This window comes from Metopolophium dirhodum, chromosome 7, assembly GCF_019925205.1.
Source record: "Metopolophium dirhodum isolate CAU chromosome 7, ASM1992520v1, whole genome shotgun sequence".
In the NCBI taxonomy this organism is placed as follows: Eukaryota; Metazoa; Arthropoda; class Insecta; order Hemiptera; family Aphididae; genus Metopolophium; species Metopolophium dirhodum.
The window spans coordinates 12,090,947-12,116,092 of NC_083566.1; the positions used below are offsets into that span (position 1 = coordinate 12,090,947).

At 27.6% G+C, this 25,146-nt stretch overlaps 4 protein-coding genes and 1 long non-coding RNA gene across 19 annotated transcripts in view; 1 reads left to right on the forward strand and 4 right to left on the reverse strand.

The window, feature by feature from the left end:
* Positions 1–656: 656 nt before the first annotated feature.
* Positions 657–7,486, reverse strand: LOC132949029 (valine--tRNA ligase). 2 transcript variants are annotated; one of them, XM_061019779.1, is made up of 18 exons: positions 7,276–7,486; positions 6,941–7,082; positions 6,578–6,760; positions 6,266–6,393; positions 5,997–6,161; positions 5,707–5,908; positions 5,348–5,636; positions 5,152–5,276; positions 4,826–5,088; positions 4,685–4,769; positions 4,450–4,626; positions 4,255–4,376; positions 2,478–2,734; positions 1,990–2,117; positions 1,735–1,887; positions 1,479–1,679; positions 1,113–1,406; positions 657–1,046 (listed from the first exon to the last, which is right to left on the reverse strand). In XM_061019779.1, exons 2-18 carry the CDS (start codon positions 7,055–7,057, stop codon positions 825–827), a joined length of 3,111 nt encoding a protein of 1,036 aa, XP_060875762.1. In that variant the 5' UTR covers positions 7,058–7,082; positions 7,276–7,486; the 3' UTR covers positions 657–824. The 2 variants fall into 2 exon arrangements, with proteins under 2 accessions (XP_060875762.1, XP_060875761.1); XM_061019778.1 differs by having other exon boundaries at positions 7,269–7,485.
* Positions 7,487–9,282: 1,796 nt separating this feature from the next.
* Positions 9,283–12,646, reverse strand: LOC132948056 (proteasome subunit beta type-1). Its single transcript, XM_061018337.1, has 4 exons — positions 12,444–12,646; positions 12,153–12,342; positions 11,526–11,762; positions 9,283–9,604 (listed from the first exon to the last, which is right to left on the reverse strand). The coding sequence occupies exons 1-4, from the start codon at positions 12,509–12,511 to the stop codon at positions 9,431–9,433; spliced, it is 669 nt and encodes a 222-aa protein (XP_060874320.1). The 5' UTR covers positions 12,512–12,646; the 3' UTR covers positions 9,283–9,430.
* A 224-nt stretch (positions 12,647–12,870) lies between these two features.
* Positions 12,871–18,608, forward strand: LOC132948054 (rhythmically expressed gene 2 protein-like). 5 transcript variants are annotated; one of them, XM_061018332.1, is made up of 5 exons: positions 12,871–13,430; positions 13,575–13,769; positions 13,861–14,076; positions 16,294–16,465; positions 16,528–18,608. In XM_061018332.1, exon 5 carries the CDS (start codon positions 16,542–16,544, stop codon positions 17,310–17,312), a length of 771 nt encoding a protein of 256 aa, XP_060874315.1. In that variant the 5' UTR covers positions 12,871–13,430; positions 13,575–13,769; positions 13,861–14,076; positions 16,294–16,465; positions 16,528–16,541; the 3' UTR covers positions 17,313–18,608. The 5 variants fall into 5 exon arrangements, with proteins under 5 accessions (XP_060874315.1, XP_060874318.1, XP_060874314.1 ...); XM_061018331.1 differs by lacking the exon at positions 16,294–16,465 and having other exon boundaries at positions 12,877–13,430; XM_061018335.1 differs by lacking the exons at positions 13,861–14,076; positions 16,294–16,465.
* On the reverse strand, positions 14,373–15,248 carry LOC132948057 (uncharacterized). The gene is made up of 3 exons (XR_009664992.1): positions 15,125–15,248; positions 14,922–15,018; positions 14,373–14,497 (listed from the first exon to the last, which is right to left on the reverse strand). It is a non-coding gene; the product is annotated as an uncharacterized LOC132948057 (long non-coding RNA).
* A 2,702-nt stretch (positions 18,609–21,310) lies between the features above and the next one.
* LOC132948053 (glucose transporter type 1) overlaps positions 21,311–25,146 on the reverse strand; it is an 86,729-nt gene continuing 82,893 nt past the window's right edge. For all 10 annotated transcript variants that reach the window (XM_061018323.1, XM_061018322.1, XM_061018324.1 and 7 more), the window contains one exon: positions 21,311–21,693. In XM_061018323.1, coding sequence (XP_060874306.1) covers positions 21,554–21,693 — 140 coding nt within the window. In that variant the 3' untranslated portion in view covers positions 21,311–21,553. The remainder of the gene's footprint in view (positions 21,694–25,146) is intronic.

Here is a 25,146-nt window from a genome sequence, read left to right on the forward strand (position 1 = left end):
AACCTTTCTAATAATATTATGTATAATTTTATATCTTCAAAATTTTTTTATATTTTAATGATTTTTTGCCAAACCACGTAATTATTTTCTACTACAGTCACACAGACACACAGTAAACAATATTTTGTGTTATGTCTTATACTCTTACTATAGTTATTATTATTCATTGTTATCACAAATTAAGATATACCTTAATATGTGATTGTTATTAGCTATTTTTATTATTAACAGCTTAGTAGTGAACGGTGGTATATACTATACTAGTGTTTATCTAGAAATAATTTAGATTTGACCAATTTGGGACTATGTGTGTAGCACGAAAATTTGGATATTTTATTGACTGAGTTGAAGCATACATAGTAAATCAATTAGTTTATAAAAACCAATAAATTTAAGTTTACCTAACCAATCAGTATGTAATAATATAGTTTTCATTATTATACAATATCAATAAAGAAGATAATAATAATCAATTAAATAATAAAAAAACATAGTAAATCATAAAAGTATTAGTAATAAGTATTAGTAGTGTATATCACTATAGCAGTTCAACTAGGAATGATTATTTCAAAAAAAATATTGATGATTTTAATGCTTTGTCTGTGCAACTTAGGATATCACGATAGCCGATAAGTAAATCAAATAAAAAAGTCCAATATTTAATATATTTTTTTTATTATTATTCTGAATAAAGAATGTACTCAAATATTTAAATTAAATGTAACCATAGACACCTGAGGATATCCTTGAGGATACAAAATTTAAAAAAAAAATTTTTAAATGAAGTAGTAACATTTTCAATTCCAAACGTCTATTATTCATCATTATGAATCCATTATTTTTAGTACTCCAATTGCTTCAGTGAGTCTATCTAATTCGTCTTGTGACTGCTTAAGTTTGTCCTTATTTGCATTTCTCACATCTTCGGGAACTTTTGTTTCATAATCTGCTACACTCATTGCTTTATTAAGTTTTTCTACAGTTTGAGTTAATATATCACTCTTTTTTTTCAACTTTTCTATTTCCTTGGATGTATCAATCAAGCCCTAGATAATACATAAAATAAGATTTGGAGTAATTATTTATAGTAAACTAATTGTAAAACTACTAACCTTCAGTAAAAGATGCACTTGGCATTTATCAGATATAGGCAGAATAGCACATCCAATTGGTATAGAAGACGCATTTGCAAGTTCCACTTTACTACAATTGGCAAAAGTAGCAATCTCTAATTTAAATTTAGTTACGGTTTGTAATGTACTTTCATCAGAACAATTAATATATGTTTCAGTTTTAGAACTTTTAGGAACATTATAATCTGATAATGCTGATCTAATGCTATGAACAATTTTCTGAACAATTTCAAATTCATTTTCAGTTTTTAAATCCCGCCAAGAATATTTTATCTAAATAAATTTAAATATGGATAATTTATTATTGACTGTAAATCAAACTACAACTCATATGATTATACTTACTGTTTCTGGATACAAAGCAACAGATATACTAGGATATCTAGTAATATCAGAATGTGGTAATCTTTGGTAAAGTTCCTCAGTAATAAATGGCATAAATGGTGATAATAATCTCAATCCTGTATCCAAACAGTAGAATAATATATTTTGAACAGTTTCAATCTTGTCTATATTATTGGAGGCGAATACTGGTTTGAGTGATTCCTAAAATATTCACAACATTACTTCTGTTAAAATTTAAATATGTTACTTATATTACCAAGTACACATCACATAAATCATATAACCAAAAATTATAGCACGCCGTTGTTGCACCATTGAGTTCATAGTTTTCAAATGAAGTATTACATGATTCTACAGCTAATGATAAACGACTCAAAATCCACGTATCCATGTTGTTTAAATTCACAATCTATTAAAAATGTTTAGTTAAATACATTTTACTTTATGTTTTTTTCAATATCAAAATATATTTTTTAAATTTATTACAAATTAAAATATTTCAATTAGTTACCTCTGATTTCGGGGAAGGTACAAATTCTTTTTTGAAGTACATGAGTGCAAACTTTATTGCATTCCAAAGTTTGTTACAGAAAAAACGATAACCTTGAACTCGGAGAATACTCAAATTTATATCATGTCCTGTAAATCAATAACATAGTTAAGCTGAGTTCATAGATATCTCGTAACACAATAATATGAATCATTTATTAAGCTAAAGCCCCTTAAACATGATTTATTTGTCTGTGATTGGTTCATAAAGTTGATAATTTTTGTATACAACTACTCAACAACAAAGATCGTATCAATCAAATGGTTTTGTGTGAAATTATCAAAAATGTCATTGGGTCTGATTATGCATTATTTGATTATTAAAAATATAATTTAATATTTATGGTTATCAGATCTTAAACATTGAGAAAAAGGTCATAGGGAGAAGCCCCCTTTTTCCCCTCGTTTGACCAACACTGTTTGGTATACAATTAACTGTAATATATATACCTTGAGACATGTATGAACACAAAGCAAACCGTAATGCATCTGTTCCACATTCTGGGATTCCATTTGGGTAGTCTTGCTTCTGTCCTGCTTTAGCTTTTTCTATTTCTTTCGGATCCAAGTTACTGTCAGCAAGTTGTTTATTTAAATTCTCCAATGATATACCTTTAATAACATCTATGGGATCAACAACATTACCCAATGACTTGCTCATTTTACGGCCATGTGCATCACGTACAATGGAATGTAAGAAGATTTTCCTAGTATAAACATTAAGAAAATATTTTTAATTTATTATATACATTTTAAAGTCATAGATTTAAGATTATATTAATTGTACTGGTTCTAATCATAATTAAATAGTTAAATTTTGATATTTGTCCAGTCAGCACATAACTATTTTCACTTTATAGTTTATACTATATGTCTATATCTAACAGTGAGTAATTGTCTCTCCCATTACGGTTGGTAAAAATATCAACAACAAAAAGCTTTTACTTCAATTTTCCAAATCGTCAAGGTCCAAAAAAAAAAGCTATCCTTTTATAAACATTGCAGTGGCAGTCAAACAAGTGGTGGTGAGGGGGATAGATTCCCACCGTTAGATATTTTTAAATATTTATAACAATTTATGCATTTTGTTCAATTTTTTTTTCTTAAAACAAATAATCAACTTTGGTAAATGTCCACAGAATGTCTGAATATGTTTGTATGACATGTCTATATTATTATCTAGACTCATATCCAGAAACTAGGATATTATTATTATTAATATTTAGTTGTTTACACAAAATATACGGGAATTATCTCACTCGGTGATCAAAAATATTCACGCTCTACACTTGGCCAGAACTTTGGGCGATACGGGTGATATGTATATTTTACACCAGTGGTTCCCAATTAGTATGAAGCTATGGACCCCTAGCTAAAACATATTGATCCGGACTCCACTCTTTTGTAAATACTTACTTTTCAATTTGAATAAAATGATTATCTACCTTTTTCGTGGTAAATCGAGTTTCAATAGTCCCAAAATACAGAAAACGGAATTTCAAACGACTACAAGTTTAATAATTTCACTAATCACTAAAAGAAAATAAAAATGAAAAATCACTACAGTACAACACAACCGCCGACCAGCAATTGGGTGGACACTATTACATAGCTCCATAGTTGGTCGAAACATCAATTGCTATTTGTCATAAGAGATTTGTCAATAGATTTGATATAATACAAATATTGTTAATACTATAATATATTTATAAATAAAGGTTGTATCTACCATAATTTAAAAAATTGATATGGGCATAACCATAAATTATATTTTTAACGATAAAAGAATGTTAAAAAGTCAAACACATGCCTAGATACACCCCTCCCCATGACAAAATCATTTCACCGCCATTGTTAAGACATCTTGTTCAATAAGAAACAAAATGTAATATTTTTCCGACTCAATAGTCAAAGATCACAGTCCAATACAATTGCATAATATTATACACATTCTGTTAATACACTCATTACTACAGTTTGGGATAGACTTAAAACCACTAAAATAAAAAAATAACATCTATTTTATAGACTTCCAATTACATTTACAAATAAAAGTAAAACCTAAACTATCATCTACTTTTGAGCTGTAATTGCTTAATATGAAAAAAAAAAAATAATAAAGAAAACTCATATTTATATTTTTCATTTTTCTAAATTATTTTTAAATTTTTAACGTAATAAAATTAATAATTACATTAAGTAAATAGTTAATAAAACTTTTACTTACTTAAATGGTAAACAACCCATTAAACGCTGGGAGAAGAAAACCATGCGAGCTACCCAAAAGAATAAGATATCATAACCAGTTTCTAATAGAGTGCCAGGGAAAAACATCTTTAAATCATCTGTCTTAAAATAATAAAGAAATAATACTTATTAGTTGTATTTATATTAATATTTTAATTGAATTCAAATGTATTACTTGATCAGGCCATCCAAATATTGAAAATGGAAACAGAGCTGAAGAAAACCAAGTGTCTAAAACATCTTCATCTTGGCGAAGAGTAATTTTTTCTTTTGGAACATTGAATTTTTTTACTGCTTTTTGTAAAGCTTCTTCTTCTGAATATGCGCTCACCCAACAATCATCCTCATTAATCTAAAATTATTTATTCTTATACTTAGAAAAAAAAATTTTTTATCATTTTCGTACTTACAGAACTTTGAGGTTGATTATCAATAGTAACAAAATATGCAGGAATTCTATGACCCCACCAAAGTTGTCTTGATATACACCAGTCCCTAAGAAACCACAGTATTGTTTATATGATTTTCACTTATTAATAATTAATAATTACCTAATATTATCCATCCAATGAAACCAAGTTTTGTTGTGTTGAGACGGTATAATCATGAGCTCACCATTTTTAACAGCTTCTGATGCTTGTTTAGCCATTTGGTCACAACGAATGTACCATTGTGGTTTAATTAGTGGTTCAACAACATCTTTGGATCGACTACAAATAGGCACAACCATTGGATTGTCAACTGTTTCACAATAAAGGTTCTTTTTTTTCAATGCTTGTAAAACAGCTTTACGTGCTTCAAATCGTTTCATTCCCTTTAATATTAAACTATAGTTAAATTTTAAGTTGACAAGCAATATATTAAATAAAATACTTACATTAAATTCAGTACAATCACCAATAATTACACCATCATCATTAAATATTGTTATAAATGGTAAGTTACGGCGTTTACCAACTTCATAGTCATTAGGATCATGAGCCGGAGTTATTTTTACCGCACCTTAAATACATTATTATTAAATATTGTAATATTGTTATGTTATTAAAATACATTATTTTTGGAAAACTCACCTGTTCCAAAATCTTTTTCAACAAAATTGTCACAAACTATTGGCAGTATCCTGTCACAAAATGGATGTTGCACATATTTACCATGCAAGTGTCTATACCTAGGATCAGATGGGTGAACAGCTACAGCTGTATCTCCCAACATGGTTTCAATTCTAGTGGTTGCTACAACGATTGTCTCATCTTCTCCTACGACTTTATAAGCAAACGATACAAGAACACCAAATTCAACTTTTTCTGTATAACCTGGTATGGACAGGAAAGTTCGACCAGGCAATTCAATTTTGTCTACCTATTATTCATTAAGAATTGTATTATTAATATTAAATAATTCTTAACTTGTATTACAAATATAAATTAACCTCAATATCAGAAATAGCACTTTTTAAAGCACATGACCAATTTACAAGACGGTTGCTTCTATATATATCACCATTTTCATGTAAACGTATAAAAGCTTCTGTGACTGCATGACTGAGTTTAGGGTCCATAGTGAAACATGCACGGTCCCAATCCAACGAAGATCCTAACAACTTCAGTTGTGTATATATACGATCACCTTTCCTAAAATATAATCATACTTTATGTAATGGTCTACAATATTAGAATTTAAAGTCAATGCTTTAAATGTATTTATTTATTTAATACTTACTCTTTTTTCCACTCCCATATTTTTTCAATAAACTTTTCACGGCCAATATCATGTCTATTTTTATTTTCTTCACGCCACAATTTTTTTTCAACTACTACTTGAGTTGCAATTCCTGCATGGTCACAGCCAGGATTCCATAAAGTAGTTTTACCATTCATTCGATTCCTAGTTGATGTTTAAAACAAAATGATACTTTAAATATCTTTTATCGTTTTAAATTAAAATTAAAAATGAATAAATAAATATAGAAATAATTAAGAAATCTTTACCATCGAGTAATTGCATCTTCCACTGCGTTAGTGAGAGCATGACCCAAATGTAAAGATCCCGTCACATTAGGAGGAGGAATAATCATAATAAATTTTCCTTTGGGGTTATCTTCCAATACATTTTTTTTCTAAAATGTAAAATAGATATATATAGACATTAAAAATAAACTTGATGATATAAGACTTTAAGAACACTGATATAAATAAAAGTTAATATAAGTTGAGAAATATTTGTAATCATGTATCTATAGAAAATTTATTTTATAGAAAACAATAGGTAATTATGATTATGATTTTATGATTGACGTTTACCCCATATTCTGGTTTGAAAAATCCTTCTTTTTTCCACCAGCTATACCATGCAGCTTCAACATATGCTGGGCTATAGGAATCAGGCATAGGGCATGAAACATTTTTCTTTTCACCAGGTTTAGTATCCTGATCATACACTGCTACTTCTTTTTCTTTCTTAACTGGCTCTTTTTTTTCTTTTTTCTAACATAAAAATACATATATTATTTACAAATTTGCATGAAATTTTAATTTCATGTAACTAACCTAAAAATCTAATATTTTAGTGTAGGTAAAATGTATCTAATACTATAACTAATGTTTGTTTTATGAGTAACATCAAGTACATATTACAACTATAAAAAAAAAAAATAGAATACATACTTCTTCTTTTGGTGTATTCTGTTTCTGATCTTGTTTTTGTTTGAACTTTTCCAATTTGGCCAATTTCTTGGCTTCCTTTTCTAATTGCTTGGCTGTTTTTACTGGTGGCTCTTCCATGGTAATTTATTTAATATTGCTATCACTAAAACAGTAATATTTAGTAATATTTAGTATATAACGTTAAAATATGATGTATAAAGCGGTGTAAGTCCACAGTAATTTATTTTGAACGGCCTGAGTAGTGATTATTTTACCACAATTTAAGTAATAAATATCTATTATCAAAGATCGTGCCACTGCCACACGGCACTCACGAGTCACGACTCACCAGTCACCAGTCACCACGCCAATTGCAGCTTGCAGATATGCCGCTATGGGCTAAAGAATGACTTGAAAGAAGTAATCAGTAATCACTTATCATAAAAACTATTTTTTTTTTTGTAGCCGCTATGGCGCTATAATTATAGACAATCTGCTATTGTTCTATGCTAGAGCCTGGAGGTAGACAGCGCGATTTGCACGAATTATAGAGTAAGATTACTCATAGAATATAGATAACTTACCTAGATTTATTAATTATTAACTAAGTTCGTGGTAGAATAGATAGTGGTTTTTTATTCTTATCAATTACTGGTAAACGGGAAGAATATCCATCGTGAAAATGTCCCAAAAATTACAAATGTATAACTTTTTTCTAGTTTTCTTTGCAACAATAACTCGTATAATAAATAATAAGTAATTTCAATTCAGAACCCTGCATTGCCAGCCACCAGCACACTTACAAAGTACCAGCTATGTTCCCAAATCCCAATTGTAATCGAAATAAAAATCCCGATTCACACCATAAGAAAATGATTGAACAAATATTTTTGAAACGCTAATTAATATTTATAATTAGTAATTAATTAACATATTATTAATATTTAATTACAATACTTTTATATTACAATATTATTAGTATAAGTTATATTAACGTATTAATTAATAATTAATAATATTGGATGAAAATTCGGACATAAAAAATGATACATTTTGTAAAAAACATTTGATTACTGATTCTTTTATTATTTCTAAACACATATTATTATTTTTTTTTTTTGTTAAAATTGTACCAGTTTGGATATTTAACAATTTAATAATTGCTTTTGAATTTGATTCAAGTAGTTCAGTTGATCAAAAATATACATCTATAATTTATTATATTTATTGAAAAAAACTTATTAAACAATAAGCTAAATAATAATTTCATATTAAATAGTTAACTTTAAAAAAAAATTGGGGGAAAATGTCCGCATCAAAAATATATCAGGGAGGAAATGTCCGCAATTTCATATTATGTAGGTATAATTCTGTAAAAAATAAATCCCTGAAATCAAATATTTCGTTTTCTATATGTACCTAACATTTTGAACATATTTTAGATTCTGAGCGGAGCGAGGAAGCTATAGTGGTTTTTCAATGATGTTTATTTATTTTTTTTTTTTTTATCCTGTATACAAAATGTCTACCAGAAGGAGTAGAGAGTTGAGACTAATTGAGTCATTGTAATGTATGTGGTAAATTTGAATTTAATATTTCAATGATATAAAATGGTTGTACGAATAACGATTCTGATTTCTGAGCGAATGCGGTCTGTCAGCCTATATATTACTAACTATAGGTATTTTATGATATTAATATTATATTATTGCTATTAAAATAATTAATTTTACTATAAGACATTAGTTCCTAATAGTAGGTACTAATGTACTGATAGACAGTAGACTACCATAAAGTACTAAGAAAAAAAGTTTGAGTAAAAAAGTCCGTGATTAAAAAGTGTTAGGCATAAAGTAGGTTTAATTAATTTTTACCGGAGAAATTGCTATTATGAAAACGTCATTGTGTGCATAAAATATAATATTATACATTAAAAGTTACAAGTAATCACGAAAAATATTTTTGAATCAGAAAAAAATAACTGACTGTTATTACTCAAAATAACTATAAAAAAAAGTATAATTTCACTAATATAGTAAGTATTTATTTTATTATAATTTATCATACCAATAAAATAGAATTTAAAGGTGGGCAAGTGGGTATCGCTCTGCTGTCCAGTAGGTTACAAGTGAGTCACTGTAATGGATTGTGTTAAATTTGAATTTAATGATTTAATAATTTATATCATTATATAAAAAAACAATTCTGAGCGAAAACTGTCAGACAGCCTATGATATTACTAAATATATTTAATGATATTATTGTGAATAAAGTAATGTATAAAGTATAACCTTAGTCATATTAGATTATTAGTGAAATCAGTTGATATATAAAAAACATTTGATTATTAATTAAAAAACAAATTTTGTTTTGTTGCCAAATTATTTTATTATTCCATTAAATACAATATAATGTAATTATTTAATTAAAATATAATTTATTATATCGTATAAGTGTATTTAAATATAAAAAAAAAAAATAAAACTGAAGCATTTTAATATCATTTAAAATTTAATCTTTACGAAGTTGAACCACGCCTGTCTTGATCCCATCCTTCTTAATTATGTTATATACGACTTCATCTCCAGTGTATATATCACGCTCTCCGGCTGCAGTAAATGCATCTTTAACCAAGCTCAGCGCTTCTTCTTCAGTAACAGGGTTCTCTGCAGTTCTGTTTCCCAACTAATATAAAAATGAAATTTTAATACAATTTTATGATCAATAAAAAAAAGTACATTATTTGAATTAATTATATTATCTTGTAAATTATAAACATTTTAAAATAATAGGTAAGATATAATATTATCTATGTATATTAGGTAGTACATAACTAGAGCGCGGATCTTTAGGTTTTTACATATTTTTATTGGCTTTATGCAGCTTTACGAGGATGAAAAATGTGGACGATTTATCCATCATAGAGTTTGTAGGAAAACATTTATTTAGCATATTTTAGACATTATAGAAAATTTAGCCTATTTGTCATATTTTAGAATATATTCAATTATTGTTCATAAAAAAGTATATTTTATTAATTTTTCAAGTAATTTGATTTAAGAATCTTAAAAATAAAAAATTCATTGAATTATCTATATACTTGGTTGTAATTAAATTGGTAATGTTGGTCATACTGTTACTCTCAGTCAGCGATGATTTTATAATAAATAAATATAATAATTAATCTTTTACCAAAGAATGGTGCATACCAATGGCAGATCCAGGGCCTAATTTTTTTTTTTTTTTGGGGGGGGAGGCAAAAGTACAAAAATTGGCTAAACATAGTGCAAAACAAAGGGAAACATGGCGATTGGGGGGGGGGGGGGGAAATGCCCCTTTTGCCCCCTCTGGATCTGATACTGATGAATACAAGTTGTTCATTGTTTTTATTTAACTATTATGTATTTTATATATAATTTTATTATATTTATATTCCTATGTATAAACTGTTTTAAATTTTTTATATTTAAATAATTTACCTGTTGCCAAATAAATGGCCCATAACAGTTAATTATTGTTTTTAAATTTAAGAAAAAAAAATCTTATTATCTGCATATTTACAAGTTTAAGGAATATTGTATATTCCTGTCACCTATAGGGTGTTACCACTGGGTATCTTCCCTAATCTTATTATTCATATCATTCTTATTTGTCACTTATCAAACCTACTTATTATACTAAGAACATGTATAGATTGTAGATTACTTCAAATAAATAAATAAAAAAAATGGAATATTTAAAGAATATTTTAAGCTTTTAAGAACTTAAAAATCCGTGCTTTATACATAACTATTTTATACAGATAACAATTAGTACAGTGAAACTTTTTCTACTCAACAAAATTCTCTATTATCAAACCAAAAATTTTTGAGAACCATAACCATATTATAACCAATTTGTTTAATTCTACTTAATGAATTTTTCCATAGTACAATTTTTTTTTGTCAGGTACACTTTAGGAGACTTTTTAATATGGAAGTTTCACTGTAATAAGTATTGTTATTTGAATTTGTATATGTAAAAGAAGTTTTGACTAACTGATGCATAATAAAAGTACAGAAATACCGAACCAATTAATTTGAGGGAGTAGAGTATGTACTATGTATAGGCTTACGAATAAAGAAATATTTTTGTCTCTATGTATGGTGGCCATTGGTTACTGAAAATAAAATAGTTATGATCGGGTATAAAAATCTGTATAAACTTAATGGAGTTCAAGACGGGTTTAATTTGTCACAGAAAGTATATATTAAATTAAATAATATCAATGACTAGGAGGTAGTTATATTCCAATATTGTCAAATTAAATATTAATACTCTATAAGTTCATAAATAATTTTTTGGATATACCTCTTACGGATGTGTAACTCGTCACTAGAAATCCTCAAGTCAAGTACCTACTAGCAGCATCATGTATCTAATTTGTAAGTTGTTTTCAAAATGTGGCTTAATATTAATAATTGTTTGTGTAGAAGCAAATAAAGAGAACATACATTTGGTAATTAACTTACTAATCAAATTAATTTTGTGATAAATAACTTATTGGGAGAATTTCCTAAAAGCAGGCATGTTTAATTAAGGTAAAATGATTTAAATTGTAACTTACCCAACTATCCAAAAATGGTTGCATGAGAACACCAGAACTGCCACCAGCAGTGTAATTAACTTTTTCACAATGACCTACAGGATCATAACTGTACAAACAACCTTCACCATTGATATCGAGTCCAGCAAGTACATTGTACACATAGTATGGGAAGAAACGTCTGCTATACAACAGGGTAGATAGCAATTGAGCAATAGAATTAGGCTTCATTGTTGTGTTGTGATCATACAAATATGACTGAAAAAGTATTACATTTAAATATGTATAAACATATCATATTATAAAGCAGAGGTATTCAAACTTTTTCATCCCACGGCTCCTTTGTATATTATTTACAATATTAATACAGCTCCTAAATTATTAAGATAAAATTAAACAATACGGATACAATAATATGGTTAGTAATAACACTGACTTTAGTACTAGATATAAAACTTCAAATAGTAGCATAATGTGTTTCATTATTGTTTCCATAATCGCTTTGATGATTATAAAATATAATAGATACCTACCTATTAATATTAACTAGACATGACATACATTAATTGGTTTCTGGTGCTTGAAATTCTCCAACTCTCGTGACGCACAGTTTGAATAACTCTATATAAAGTAATGAGATATTTTTACCTTCAATTGAGACTGAATAATATTGGTCAGTGACAATGTGTCACACCAACATCCTGTGCACCCGAGAACCGATTTGTCAGACAGTTGGAATAACTTTGATTGTTTACGTGTATAAATCATATATCCTTCACTAAGCCGAGTGTCAGAAGCAACAATTGCAAAATCCTTACCACTAATGGCAACAATTGAACTATAATTATTTAAAAGTAATCATTAGGTATTCATCATAAATAGGTAATAACAATAACATAAGAGTTATAAGAAAAAAAGATTATCATGTCTGAAACTTACCCTCCATTACTTGCATATGGTTCAAAGTTCCGAGCTTTCGGTGCTCCTCTGTCAATAATTGTATCCATATTGAAATTTGCAATTTGAAATTAATAAAGTGAAAATACTTTAATATAAAATGTCAAATCCCGATACAGAATACTGATTAGAAAGACAGACCGTTTGTTACTAAAATGACGAGATGAAAATTTATCTAGAGTTCTTACATCGAACCTAACCTAAAAATATGTAAAATAATTATTATCACCAAGATGTATTTATAAACCATAGACCTTATACCACAAATAATAATTATATCGTCTAAGTATCAGCTGTGTCTGGCCCACGCCCATAGATAATATAAGAATATTATGCCCACGCCCCACGGATAAAAAGAAATTTTGTTTTTAATCTTACATAAATTCTGTGATAATAATATATATTATATCAAATATTTTCACTACCTCAATAATATCAATAATTTTATTTGTATCTAATAAATATTTAACTATTGTTTTTTCCATAAAGTATAAGTATAAATGTATAATATAACCTAATATGTTCATTCAATTATGTATAAACTACGGAATGTAATTGATCATTGATGCAAAAAAACTTTTTATCCGTGATTACAATTACCGATTTTTAATAATATCAATTGAATTGGCGGGTAATACATTTTAGTGTCGTTCTTGTTGGGCCCATACCATAATAATATACCACTTAAAACCTTTTTATCTTTAATTTGCCCGGACTACTAGCATTCGTAGCTGCTAGAACTGTTTACAATGTTGGAACGTCTGATAGGAGTCGTTGAGAATCCTGATCTTTTTAGCCGTGGTCTGACCGGAAGTGTCGGACGATGTGCTAATGACTAATGGTAAACTATCGCATGTGTTATCTCTGTCTTACAAGTGCGTAACATGGCAAATTTTAAGCTCGGCAGAACACGTTTACCTTTGTTAATTTAAAAAATAGAGTAAAAAATACATCTTATAAAATCCAAAGGTAAGTTTTATTATCTAGGCAACCTCATGGGCTTTTTATTATATTTTAATTTTAAAGGGAGGTATGAGTATTTTAAATTTGAGAATGATAAGATACGACTTATCACCATCAGCTGATGTATAATATCTTTAATCATGCTTTTAGACCAAAACTCAAGACCATGAATTAATGTTACTTGTTAAATCTCAAATGTGCTGAATTTCTGTGATATGGACATATTGTACTATAACATTGTTGTGTAATAAAATAAATAAATAATGCACTAATGCAGTATTAATTATTATAACAACAGCCGTGATTAATATATATTATTCAACATTCAATACCCATAATAGATAAGTAATTATAATTATATTATTATAGATACATAATAATTTTTAGTTGGTACTTGGTACATGCTAATTATTTTTTATATTTTTAATAACACCAGATAAAAATATTATATTAGATATAGTTGTATAGAAGAGAAAATAATACTTGAGTTTATGACGAAATTACGAACACAATTACAACTTACAAGATTATTATAAATTAAGAAACCGATTTAAACAAATCAGAATGTTGTTAACGTGTTCAAAATAAAAACTATAATACCACATTACTATCTGCTACAGACAAATCAAATGATTTTTTAGCTCAAAGACAGGTAAAAAACATTTTTTTTTTTTTTTAATCATTGATTATAATGATAACAGATGTGTTGAAGCTTTTTTAAATAACTTGGGTAAACCTTGTCGAAGGATACCAGCCCCCGCCCACCATATTATAACAAAGACAATTTTTTTAGATAGTAGTAAATTAAATAAAAATTATATACCTAATTACCTAACCAATAATTAATTAAATAATGCAAGTACCTACCTTTTTTCCTAGCATTTTACCCAAAAAGTGATTTAAAATTTGCTTTTATTCATAAATTATTTTCTTTTATTCATATACTATTTACAGTAAATTCTCTATTACATGTCAAGCAAGCGCTCACCATCCCATCTGTCTTCTACCAAGACAAAATTCTGGGGGATTTACTGCACTTGCAATTGGCTTAGGTAATCCTGATGACTAGGTATCTACATAATTATAAATTTTATTAACAAATATTTGTTATAAATTGTAGTTACATTTAACATTTAGTTATTGTTTATTATATACTTTTACTAACAGTAACTAATAAAATATAATATAATTCATGCAGTTATAATAATGTACTAAAACAGCTTTTCTCTTTCCCAGTCTTAGGGCCGTTCTTACAATGTCCGGTAAACTGTCAGTTTACGCTAACTGACTGATGACAAATTTTATTACTCCCAAAATTCAGCCAGTTAACCTATACTTAACCGGCTAAATTCTGCCGGTAATAAAATCTTTTATTAGTTGGTTAGCGTTAACCGACACTTTACCAGACATTGTAAGAACGGCCCTTAAACTGTTAAGAATTTGTATATGTTTTTAGGGTTCTGTACGGTAAAACGGGACCCTATTATTAAGGCTCACCTGTCCGTCTGTCACCAGGCTGTATCTCATGAACCGAGAAAGTGAGACACTTGAAATTTTCACAGATTTTTCTATTGTATTTTATTAAGTTTTCAATCTAAATTTTATACAAATATACAAATATACAAACTCAATCATAATTATAAATTTTCTTTAAATTACAAATTATTATAAGTAAATTCATTCCATATTTGTGTACCTACTGACTTATATTGAGGTCTGATTTTGATACTGATCGATGTGTTTTGCTGGTATATCAAATTTTCTTCTTATTAGTAGTATCACTTCATTTAATATAAAAAAAAAATATTTATTGTAAGGTTTCTGATAAGAATATTATATAAAGATATATTGTGAAACGTATTATATTAGGATATTACTATTGGGACCTAATAGATTAAAAATAATAATACATTGTAGGCTGATGTCTAGATGTACATTCTCGGTTCCCCATTACTCAGCCACCTGAGCACTTATTATTTATTTCTAGTTTCATAAATTAAAATAAAATATCTTATTTTCTTATTTATTTGTTTTTTTTTTGCAGTTGATCAAACTTTCTGTACATTTCGATAAAATAATATAACACTAACTGGCACTAGCAAGTGCTATAATGCTAAGTAGTATAGTTATTAATTGTTTAGAGTTTTTAAAATAGTAATTAATCATTATTATTAATTGGTAAATTATAAAAGAGCTAATAAAATGTGTATACATCTCGATAAAATCTATTACCGAATATTTGAATTATTTGAATCACCTAGCCACCTGGCCACCTAGGTCCCCCTTAAAGGGTACATTATCTTGGATATACTAAATACTTACCCAAATTATGAAATAAATGATCCATTTTTATAATAATTAGTACAATAATACATTTAGACATAATAGGTTCAATCAATAATGATACAATACAGGAAACTGGAATACTTTTATACAAAACGTTTTCCAATTCTATTTTGTCAGTTTTAAAAATTTGTCTATATAGATTTCTATAATTATTTAAATATATAAAAAAAAATTGCATCTATAGATTGGCTTTCCTCGTCTTCCATTACTAACAGATTTGGTATAAACATAATATGATTAAAAAGAACTGAGAAATATTCAGTGTGTAGGATACAATATATATATTATTACAGCTATTCATTGTTCTATGTCATTACTGTCTAACTATACTACTATAGGTACAATTTATTATTTTCATTTATAATCAATGTGAATATAAAGTTGTAATTAATTTAAAGTATAATCTAAGAGGTATGTGTAAGTTATTGTTACCTACCCCTAATATAATAATGATAAGGGTAACACTCATGAAAAATAAACTTGTATTTATAACATTTTTATTTATGTGCTATACTCTATTCAGAATAAAAACAGACCTGGCGGCAGACGAAAACACGTTGTTGTTCGCACATCTATCCCCACTACGGCTGCCACCACAAATATTCACTATTACCGAATAATTAACTAATCGGCTACCAGGTGGTCTGGCAGCGCCAAGCTCAGTTGCGATGCGGTTTGGTTTTATTCTGAATAGAGTATAAATAAAATTATAATGTTTGATTGAGTTGTTATTGAACATTTTTATAATCATTTTCAGAAGTATTAACTAAAATGAATTGTCGACCGTTCAAGTTGATAACATTTGATATAACTGGAACTTTATTAAAATATCGAAGTTCCCCAGCTATAGAATACTCGAATATATTAAATAAATATGGCATAGAAGTAAAATTATCAACTCTTGAGAACTTGATTAATAAAAATTGGACTTTCATGACAAAAGCACATCCAAATTTTGGCCTTTATACTGGCCTTGAATGGGAAAACTATTGGAGAATATATGCACAAAATGTTTTTAGCAAAGCATTTCAGATAGAAAATATCACTGACAATGTACCTCTGACAGATATAATTGACGAATTGATGATGACGTATAGTACCGGAGAAACATTTAAAGTACAAAATGGAGCTATTGAGTTATTGGAGTATTTGAAAAAAGAACAAGTACCATTGGGAGTTTTGTCTAATTATGACCCAAGAATTAAATCTATGATAAAAAATCTGGGTCTCTCTCACTATTTTAAATTTATTTTGTCATCTTATGAAGTGAGGTCTGAGAAGCCTGATATTAAAATATTTAGAAAAGCAGAATCATTCATTGAAAAGGGTTTAAATCGTGAGTTATTTTTGCATGTTGGTGACTCATATTTGTTGGACTTTAAAGGTGCAAAAAATGCTGGGTGGTCTGCATGTTTAGTTCATACAAATAAAAATATAATTGAACAGTATCCATGTGTGAGCGGTTGTATATTTGATGATTTTACAGCTTTAAAAAGGTTTTTAGTGACATGCAATGCAAAAAAAATGTATTCTGAACAATAGATAATATTTTAAACATTAATTGTATCCTTTCAATTATGTTAGAACTATGTTTTTTTATCGGTTAAGTTTTTTTTTTAGTAAATTTTAAAATTTTAGTTGGGTACTTATTTGTGACTATTTTTTTGTATTAATTGTTAAAGAATATTTCTTCTTAAATAATTATGAACTGTATAGAATAAATGTATTTAAACCTTTTGTATCTTAACCTATTCATTTATCAAACATTTTTAGATTATATAAATGTGGGAGTAAAATTTTTTTTTAGCTTTTATAGTTGTTATACGTTGTGATAATATTGATATTTCTCTATATAATATTGTTCCCTGATTTTTTTTCTTCAACAATTATTGCTTTCGTCTTATTGTAATCGACTAAACTATAATAAGTAAATTGTATTACCAATGTATATATGAATATATTTTTAATACAATTATGTTACCTACCTAGTTAACTAATTTTAAAAATAATATGTTTTATATTTTTTGTTATTCCAATTTGTATATTTTATTAAATATTCAAATGTATACCTAACTAAGTTGTATAATTAAATATATTTGTAATTGAACAAAAAATAAAAACATTGTTTTTAAACTCCAGTATAGAAATTTCATATTCTAAAATCTCTTTATTGTAATCATTTTATTTTTACAAATTGTTTACACATATTATGCATTTTGTATATATATTTTTTTAAATTTAACTGTATATATATGTAATAAATTTGTTTTCTATTAAAAATAATACATCAGAACACTGATGAATACTAATTACTAAAACTCAACAATATATATCTACAAATTTAGAATTAAATTTTTTGATAGTTAGTACTTGACTTTTTACCATTTTTCATAACAATTACAAAAAAAATCAACGAGGGTCTTGGTTTTGATATAACTATTTAGTCTTTTTAATCCAACAAATGTAGCTATTATTATTATTATTATATTATTCTGTAGGCCTAACACATAATAAATTATTATTATTAAATTATTCTAAAATAATATTGCAAAATTGACTATAATAATATATATTTTGCATATTTTTAATACAAATGCTGGAGAATAAAAAAAAGTGTAATAAGTTTTCTTTGGGAAAAACATTGTAAGTTCCTTGTCCTTAACATTTAACAATAGTACGATTTCTCAGTCATCATGAGCTTTGTTTAAAATTTTGTTTGTAATTTACAAAAAATTATTTAATTTCTAGTTTATGTACAAATGAACAAAATGTATAATTTTTCAATAAAAACGATAACAATATTTACAAAGAACACTTATTCGTTTACAATAAATATGGTACGCAGTAATGAAGAATTTTATTTTTAATTGAATGTTTTTTAAAATTGTCATTATGAACTTGAATTTTAGGTTTCAAGTATTACTATTGGGTTTTATCTATAATGTGAAGTATCTTATGATGAAAACAATACTTTATTAAGTTAGTGTATGTAGGCGAACCCACTTTATGTTCATACCTTAATGGCTTAATTAGGTATCTACTTTAGAATGCAAAATTTAAAACAGTAAATATAATAATGATGGTGTGATAACTGATAATATTATAGTTATGGAGCACCAACAATAGGCCTACAGTAGTTTGTATTCGACTTGGTGATGTGTATGGTTTGTGTGCACATCAAAAATTATAATAATAACATTAAATCGTAAAATTGTAATTGATATAATTAATCATTAAGTTAGTAATTGGCTGGTCCACACGAGCACACAAACAATTTACATAAGTAATATTATGCAATATGTACTACTTGAGTTGTGTATTAAAAAAAACGACCACTTCGATTTATTAACGTCAAATTGTATGGTTATAAGGTGTAGTATTATGTAGGTATTTTAAGAAATAACAAAATATTTGGTGGCATAGGCATGACCACGTGGCCCGACGTGGATATATTGTATATGGCAACATTATGTTTAGTCAAATTTCAAAATGACGAAAAGCTTGTACCACCCTAATGTGTGATTATTGTTTATCATGTTTTTAATGTCCTGTTTTAATATTGTATTATTATATATATCACCCATTTTACTCAGTACCCTAAACATATTTTTGAATTCTGTTTGCGTGAAATGAAACTAGACTATTGTTCATCAATCTCCCGCAGACAGAATTCGAAAATATGAATAGGGTACTGAGTAATGTAGGTAACTGAGCTATGGAGTGTACCCAGTTTTCCATAGTTGAACGTCAAAACTAGCCGGAAGTAAATTTGAAAAAAAATTGAGTGGCGTTAAAATATACGTTAGGTAGTTTGGTAGGCTCATTCGTATCATATGATTTTTAACTGCAGTTTTCGATATTATTTAATTTTATGTACATTGTATAACTAGGTCTTGACGTAGGTAATAAAAAAAAATTATTAATTCAAATATACAGAGTGTAACAGAAAGAACTGACTATTGTAATATCTTCTGTTCTAATCAATATTTTTGTTTATATATAATTTATAGCCACTTGCGCTACACGTGTAATAAAAAAAAATTATTTTTATTTTTTAATTCTAAAAATTTTAAATTTTAAATTTGATTTGAATTTTTTTGAATAAATTCAAAATAGCCAATTTGTGAATCTGACTATAAGAACGATTTGGATGGTAAAAACATTTATCTATGTCAAGTAGTTTATTTTTTAGAATTTTTAAAATATCATTATTTTTTTGATTAAATTAATTTGGAACGCAATAACTTTTTTAAAAATATTATTTTTGGTAATGTTGCTAACATGGGTATATTTCTTAAACTATTTACTAATCATATAATTTTATCAATTTTTGTCGTACGTTTAAGTTACACAATTTTTTTTTATTGTCAGTTCTTTTAGTTACTCTGTATATGTAGGTACTGTTCTACTCGATAAACCCGTAAAACTAATCCAAATTCTTTGCAATTTTTCTAAATACCAACACAACATAATTTTCTGTATTATCTATGTGCAAGCTAAAAAGTGAAAATAATTGAGGATCTTATAATTTATAATATATGAAAATTGGGACTATGTTATAAATAGGGGTACGGTGTACTTATATTATATTATCTATGCCGGATGATTCTCATATCGTGTAACACTAATTATTTAATATTTTTTTTACTTAATTTTAAGTCGTTGAAAAACAACATTAATAAAAAAAAATTATAATTTCTTAGTTTTTACTTTGTATAATGACAACATACATTATTAATTCCTCATTGTAAATCGGAGTATTTTTAAATTTGGACGAGTACCTAGATGGCTAGATAGTTTATGAGTTATAAGTATAGGTACTAGTAGATATACACTATATACATTATATATAGTTGAGCAGAGTTGAGTGGCACAGGGGACCCCCCCCCCCCAAATATTGGTTCACTACTAACTACTTCACTGAGTGAAGTTCACTCATTAATCATTAAACTCTTATAAGTTATAGGTAACCAACTTACTACTCATACGAAATTTGATTTTTTACACTAAAATACTCCGAATAATACGTTGCTTTGGAATATCGGATTAAAAATGTATGCTATATCATTCTAAAAGGTAAAAAAATTGATAAAACGATAAAAAATAGTACAAAATATAATTTTTTTTTAAAAAATACTGGTTTATAGCTTTTTGGAACTATGAAAAAATATTTTTCGAAACATTGATTGTTTTTCGTTAAATTATTCCCCTTGTACCTATAGGTGGAACATCGTCAAAGGATTTCAATATTAATAACCAAAGGGTTTAAAGGTCTATACTGACTTTAATATTAAATACACGATTATATCAAAACCACCGTCATTGATAGATAATTTGTTTCATCCGTAGATAATATTATATACGAGTACCTGCGACATACTACATAGTATATATGGTTTAAAGTTTCATCTCTTGAAATCGCTTGATTCTAGAAAGTAGGTAGGTATCCTAACATAATATAATAGTCAACAGATAGGTATTAGGATTACTATATGGCTGTTATGTCAACAATAAAATATAATAATGAAAAAAGATTGAAATTGTCTTACGAATAAGCCTTACATATAATATATGCTCTATTTTTATTATAATGTATGTTTTATAAATATTTTTTAAATATTTTTTGTTGATACAACGTTTTGTTCTAAATTATTATTATTATTCATAATAATGATAATAATAATAATATATTAATAATAATAATAATAATAATAATAATAATAATAATAATAATAATATGCATAATATAATAATTATGTATTATCTTAGAATAACACGACGGTCTAGTCCATTTGGCAAACGTGGTTACTGAGCGTGTGACTCGACCGGCGAGTTACGTTCGGAGACGTCATCATGAGGGAACTGCCAGTGTTGACGCATACAGCACACACCTCCGGGTCCGTCGGAGAGTGTTGTACTGGTGCTGTGTACGTGCAAGTGCCATGAAACAATAAATAAAAAAAAAACGCAATATTACATTAGGTCATTAAGAACACTCGATAGTCGATGTTATATATAGGGTACATTCGGCGTCAGTTGAGTATTATTATAGGCAGTGTATATATAGGTACAACTGTACAAGGATTTTACAGCCCCCTTTGTATCCACATACATACATACTGCATAGGTCGTGTTTATTAAAAAGACGTTGATACCCCCGCTTGTGTTGTTGCTGTCTTACACCCACGTACATGGCAAAACTACGTACCGGGTTCCTACCCCTTACAGTTATTTTATAGTAAGTATTACAACAAATGTATGTATTATCGAATTAAGAGGGCGTCGCACCCGGGTGTGATGTCTCCGTCTTACACACGCACGACATAGCAAATGTTCGCTCCCTGACAGCATTTTGTAATGATAATATTATAATAGTATTATAATAACGTTATACTAATATTATTCGTAATTACAATGTTATAATAATATTATTAATCAAAAAATTGCTGTCTCGGCTAGTTTCAATAGGGTGTGGTCAGTTTTGATATTTGAGTGAATTGACATATAATCTAACTTTTAAGTAACAACATTATCCGTGTTTACTCGTTGGATTTTTACGATATTTTAATTTTTAAGTGAGTTATAAATAGGTAAAATATTAATATTTGAAAATACTCATAATTCACTTAAAAATTAAAATATCGTAAAAAACCAACGGGAGAACACATAGATAATGTTGTTACCTAAAAGTTTGACAGTACACTCAAATATCGCTCTAATATCAAAACTGACCACCCCCTATTGATGAAACTAGCGAACGAACATTTGCAATGTCTTACGTGTGTAAGACGGAGACAACACATGCGGATGCGACCAGTAGACTTGGTATAATGGTATACTTGTCTATGGGAGCGACGTCCTCTTAAGGAGAGGATAATACTATTATAAAGTGGGACCGAGCAGAGTTTTTTCTTCATATTTCTAGATATTAATGTACTTACTTAAATATAAATAATATTTTTGAGATCATATAACTCGTTATAAAATAAATATATATTATATATACACATGATATATAGGTACAAGGAGAATGGATGTTTCATCAAGCATGTTCACTCCCTTTATTTTAATAATATACATTTATTCAAATTTAAATCGTTAAAAAATATTAAATATACTTAAGTATAGATCATGTTTGACATTTTTTTGAACTACTGTAAGTCACCGTCCAGTGATGATACTAACTTCTATTTTTGAAAAAAGAATTCTCCCACCATTTTCACTGTATATTATTTAGTGGATATATTTTTTTTTAATTTTGATGTACTTAATTAAAAAGAGTATACCTATAGTTCATAAGTAGTTAAAATTAATAATAATGTCCTTAAAAATGGTTTTACAAAAATATAAAATAGATCTAATTTTGATCTAGTATTTATCATACTTGGAACGTTGGAACATTTTTACAAATTATAAATGTTGATAAATCATTGTCGGTCTGGAATCTAAAGAGCCTATGAGTTAATTTTGATTTTTGAATAACTGCATTATTGTAGAAAAAAGGGATTGAGAATATGTTTGATGAATCACTCTGTAGTGATATAAACCTGCATATTATAATATGTTTGTGCACCCCTTAAAAATATTTTTTATTCTTGTTTATAGGTGGTATTAGGTACTTACCTACCTTCAATATAATTTATTGTCTCTCATTAAAAAGTTATATACAAGTTTTCAGGAATCACATTTGAAATATAATATTTTATATGTGACTTTAAACATTCAAAATGACTTGATTTTAAAATAAATTTAAATAACAGTTAAACTTATTGCGAACGAAATAGAATACAAATTAAATTGCATAATGTGTACGTATAACTATCGATGAATGAAAATGCCTTGAATGTAGGCGTATGGCGTTATTGGTTGATCGTTGATAAATAGGTAAGTAGGTACATAATAGTAAGAAAAAAGACTGGTCAAGGGTGGCTACAGAGATTTGAGGGAGTGGGGGATAAGCCATAATTTTAAGAAAACTTTCGATAGTATAATGTGTTTTTTTTGTAATTTTAAAATTTTTTAGAAATACAGATTTGGGAGACGGCCCTGAAGCCGTCCTTGAGTCTGGTGCCAAGACCATCCCTTAAGTTTAACCATTTTTTGAAACAAGACTTTTCCATGTTGATATTTCAGTCACATAAAACCTTTAGACTTTTCCCAGTAGGGTTTTCTACAACACAACAACTGTGTCATAATATGACTCATTAGATACAATTATATCAGTAGTACCTATACCTATATTAACTTTTGGTTTTATTTTATTAATTTAATTTTTTTTATTATTAATACACAATCTGTACCAGCAGGCTCAATGAGAGTATGAGCTACCTATATAAAAAAATAAAATAAATATTGAACAATGTGATCGAAGAAGACACTCATTGATCACACTTTCGTTTTTTATTTATACGTTTTTTTTTTGGATTAAGGATTGTTATCTAGTAGGTCTCTGCGCCATTTGTGCTTAAGGCAACTAGGAGATTACCTTAGGGTTGTTTCCAGGGATGGGTAGGTAATTTAGCTACGCTTTTAATAAGTGAACTTGGGTGAGTATTAATGCGTAGGTGGAACCGTTTGTAGTAACTTTTGGCCTCATCATGTCTCTGTATTTCATATGGTTTTTTTGGGTAGGTCTTTATGTAGGGTGTGATTAGATACGTATGGTGAGGAATCGGAAATTTTCCTCAGTGCAATATTTTGAATTTTTTGTTTTTTATTTAGACTAGAGACTTTTGCATTGCCCCATAACTGTAGGCTGTATATCCAAATTGGCTTTAGGAGAGGGTTTTATTTTTAGATGCTAAAATGTATGTATGTATAGTTGGTAAATATTCCGTCAATTACTTTTGAAGAAGAAAAAATGTATAATACTTACCAATTTGCCTACATTTCCATCACATTTTCCTATACTTCACTATCTAATTTTAGTTTATAAAAGTATTTTTATAAAAATACGCTTTCACAGTTAATTTGGAAAAATTGAGTTGTTTAGCAGCACCATATGAGTAGCATAAGTAGAATAGTGGACGACGGACGTCTGCTTATATTTCATAATGTTCATATGATAAATATAAATTTTAGAATCAATGAGCATAAGGGAAAACTTTTAGTTAAAAAATAAACGAAGATTTCAATAAAGTTTAAGTACCTACCTACTTATACATTAAATACTTTAAGGATCATGAGTTGGTAATATTAATATAAATTATAAGTATAGGTACCAACTTATTACCTAGTACAGTAGTACCTATAACGAAAGATTGTTCATTTATAAAAGTTGCAAAACAATTACTAATGTAGGTTGGTATATAATACCTTTAAGGTTATAACGGGTATATTCCTTAATAAATTACATTTCTTAACAAACAATTAGTAT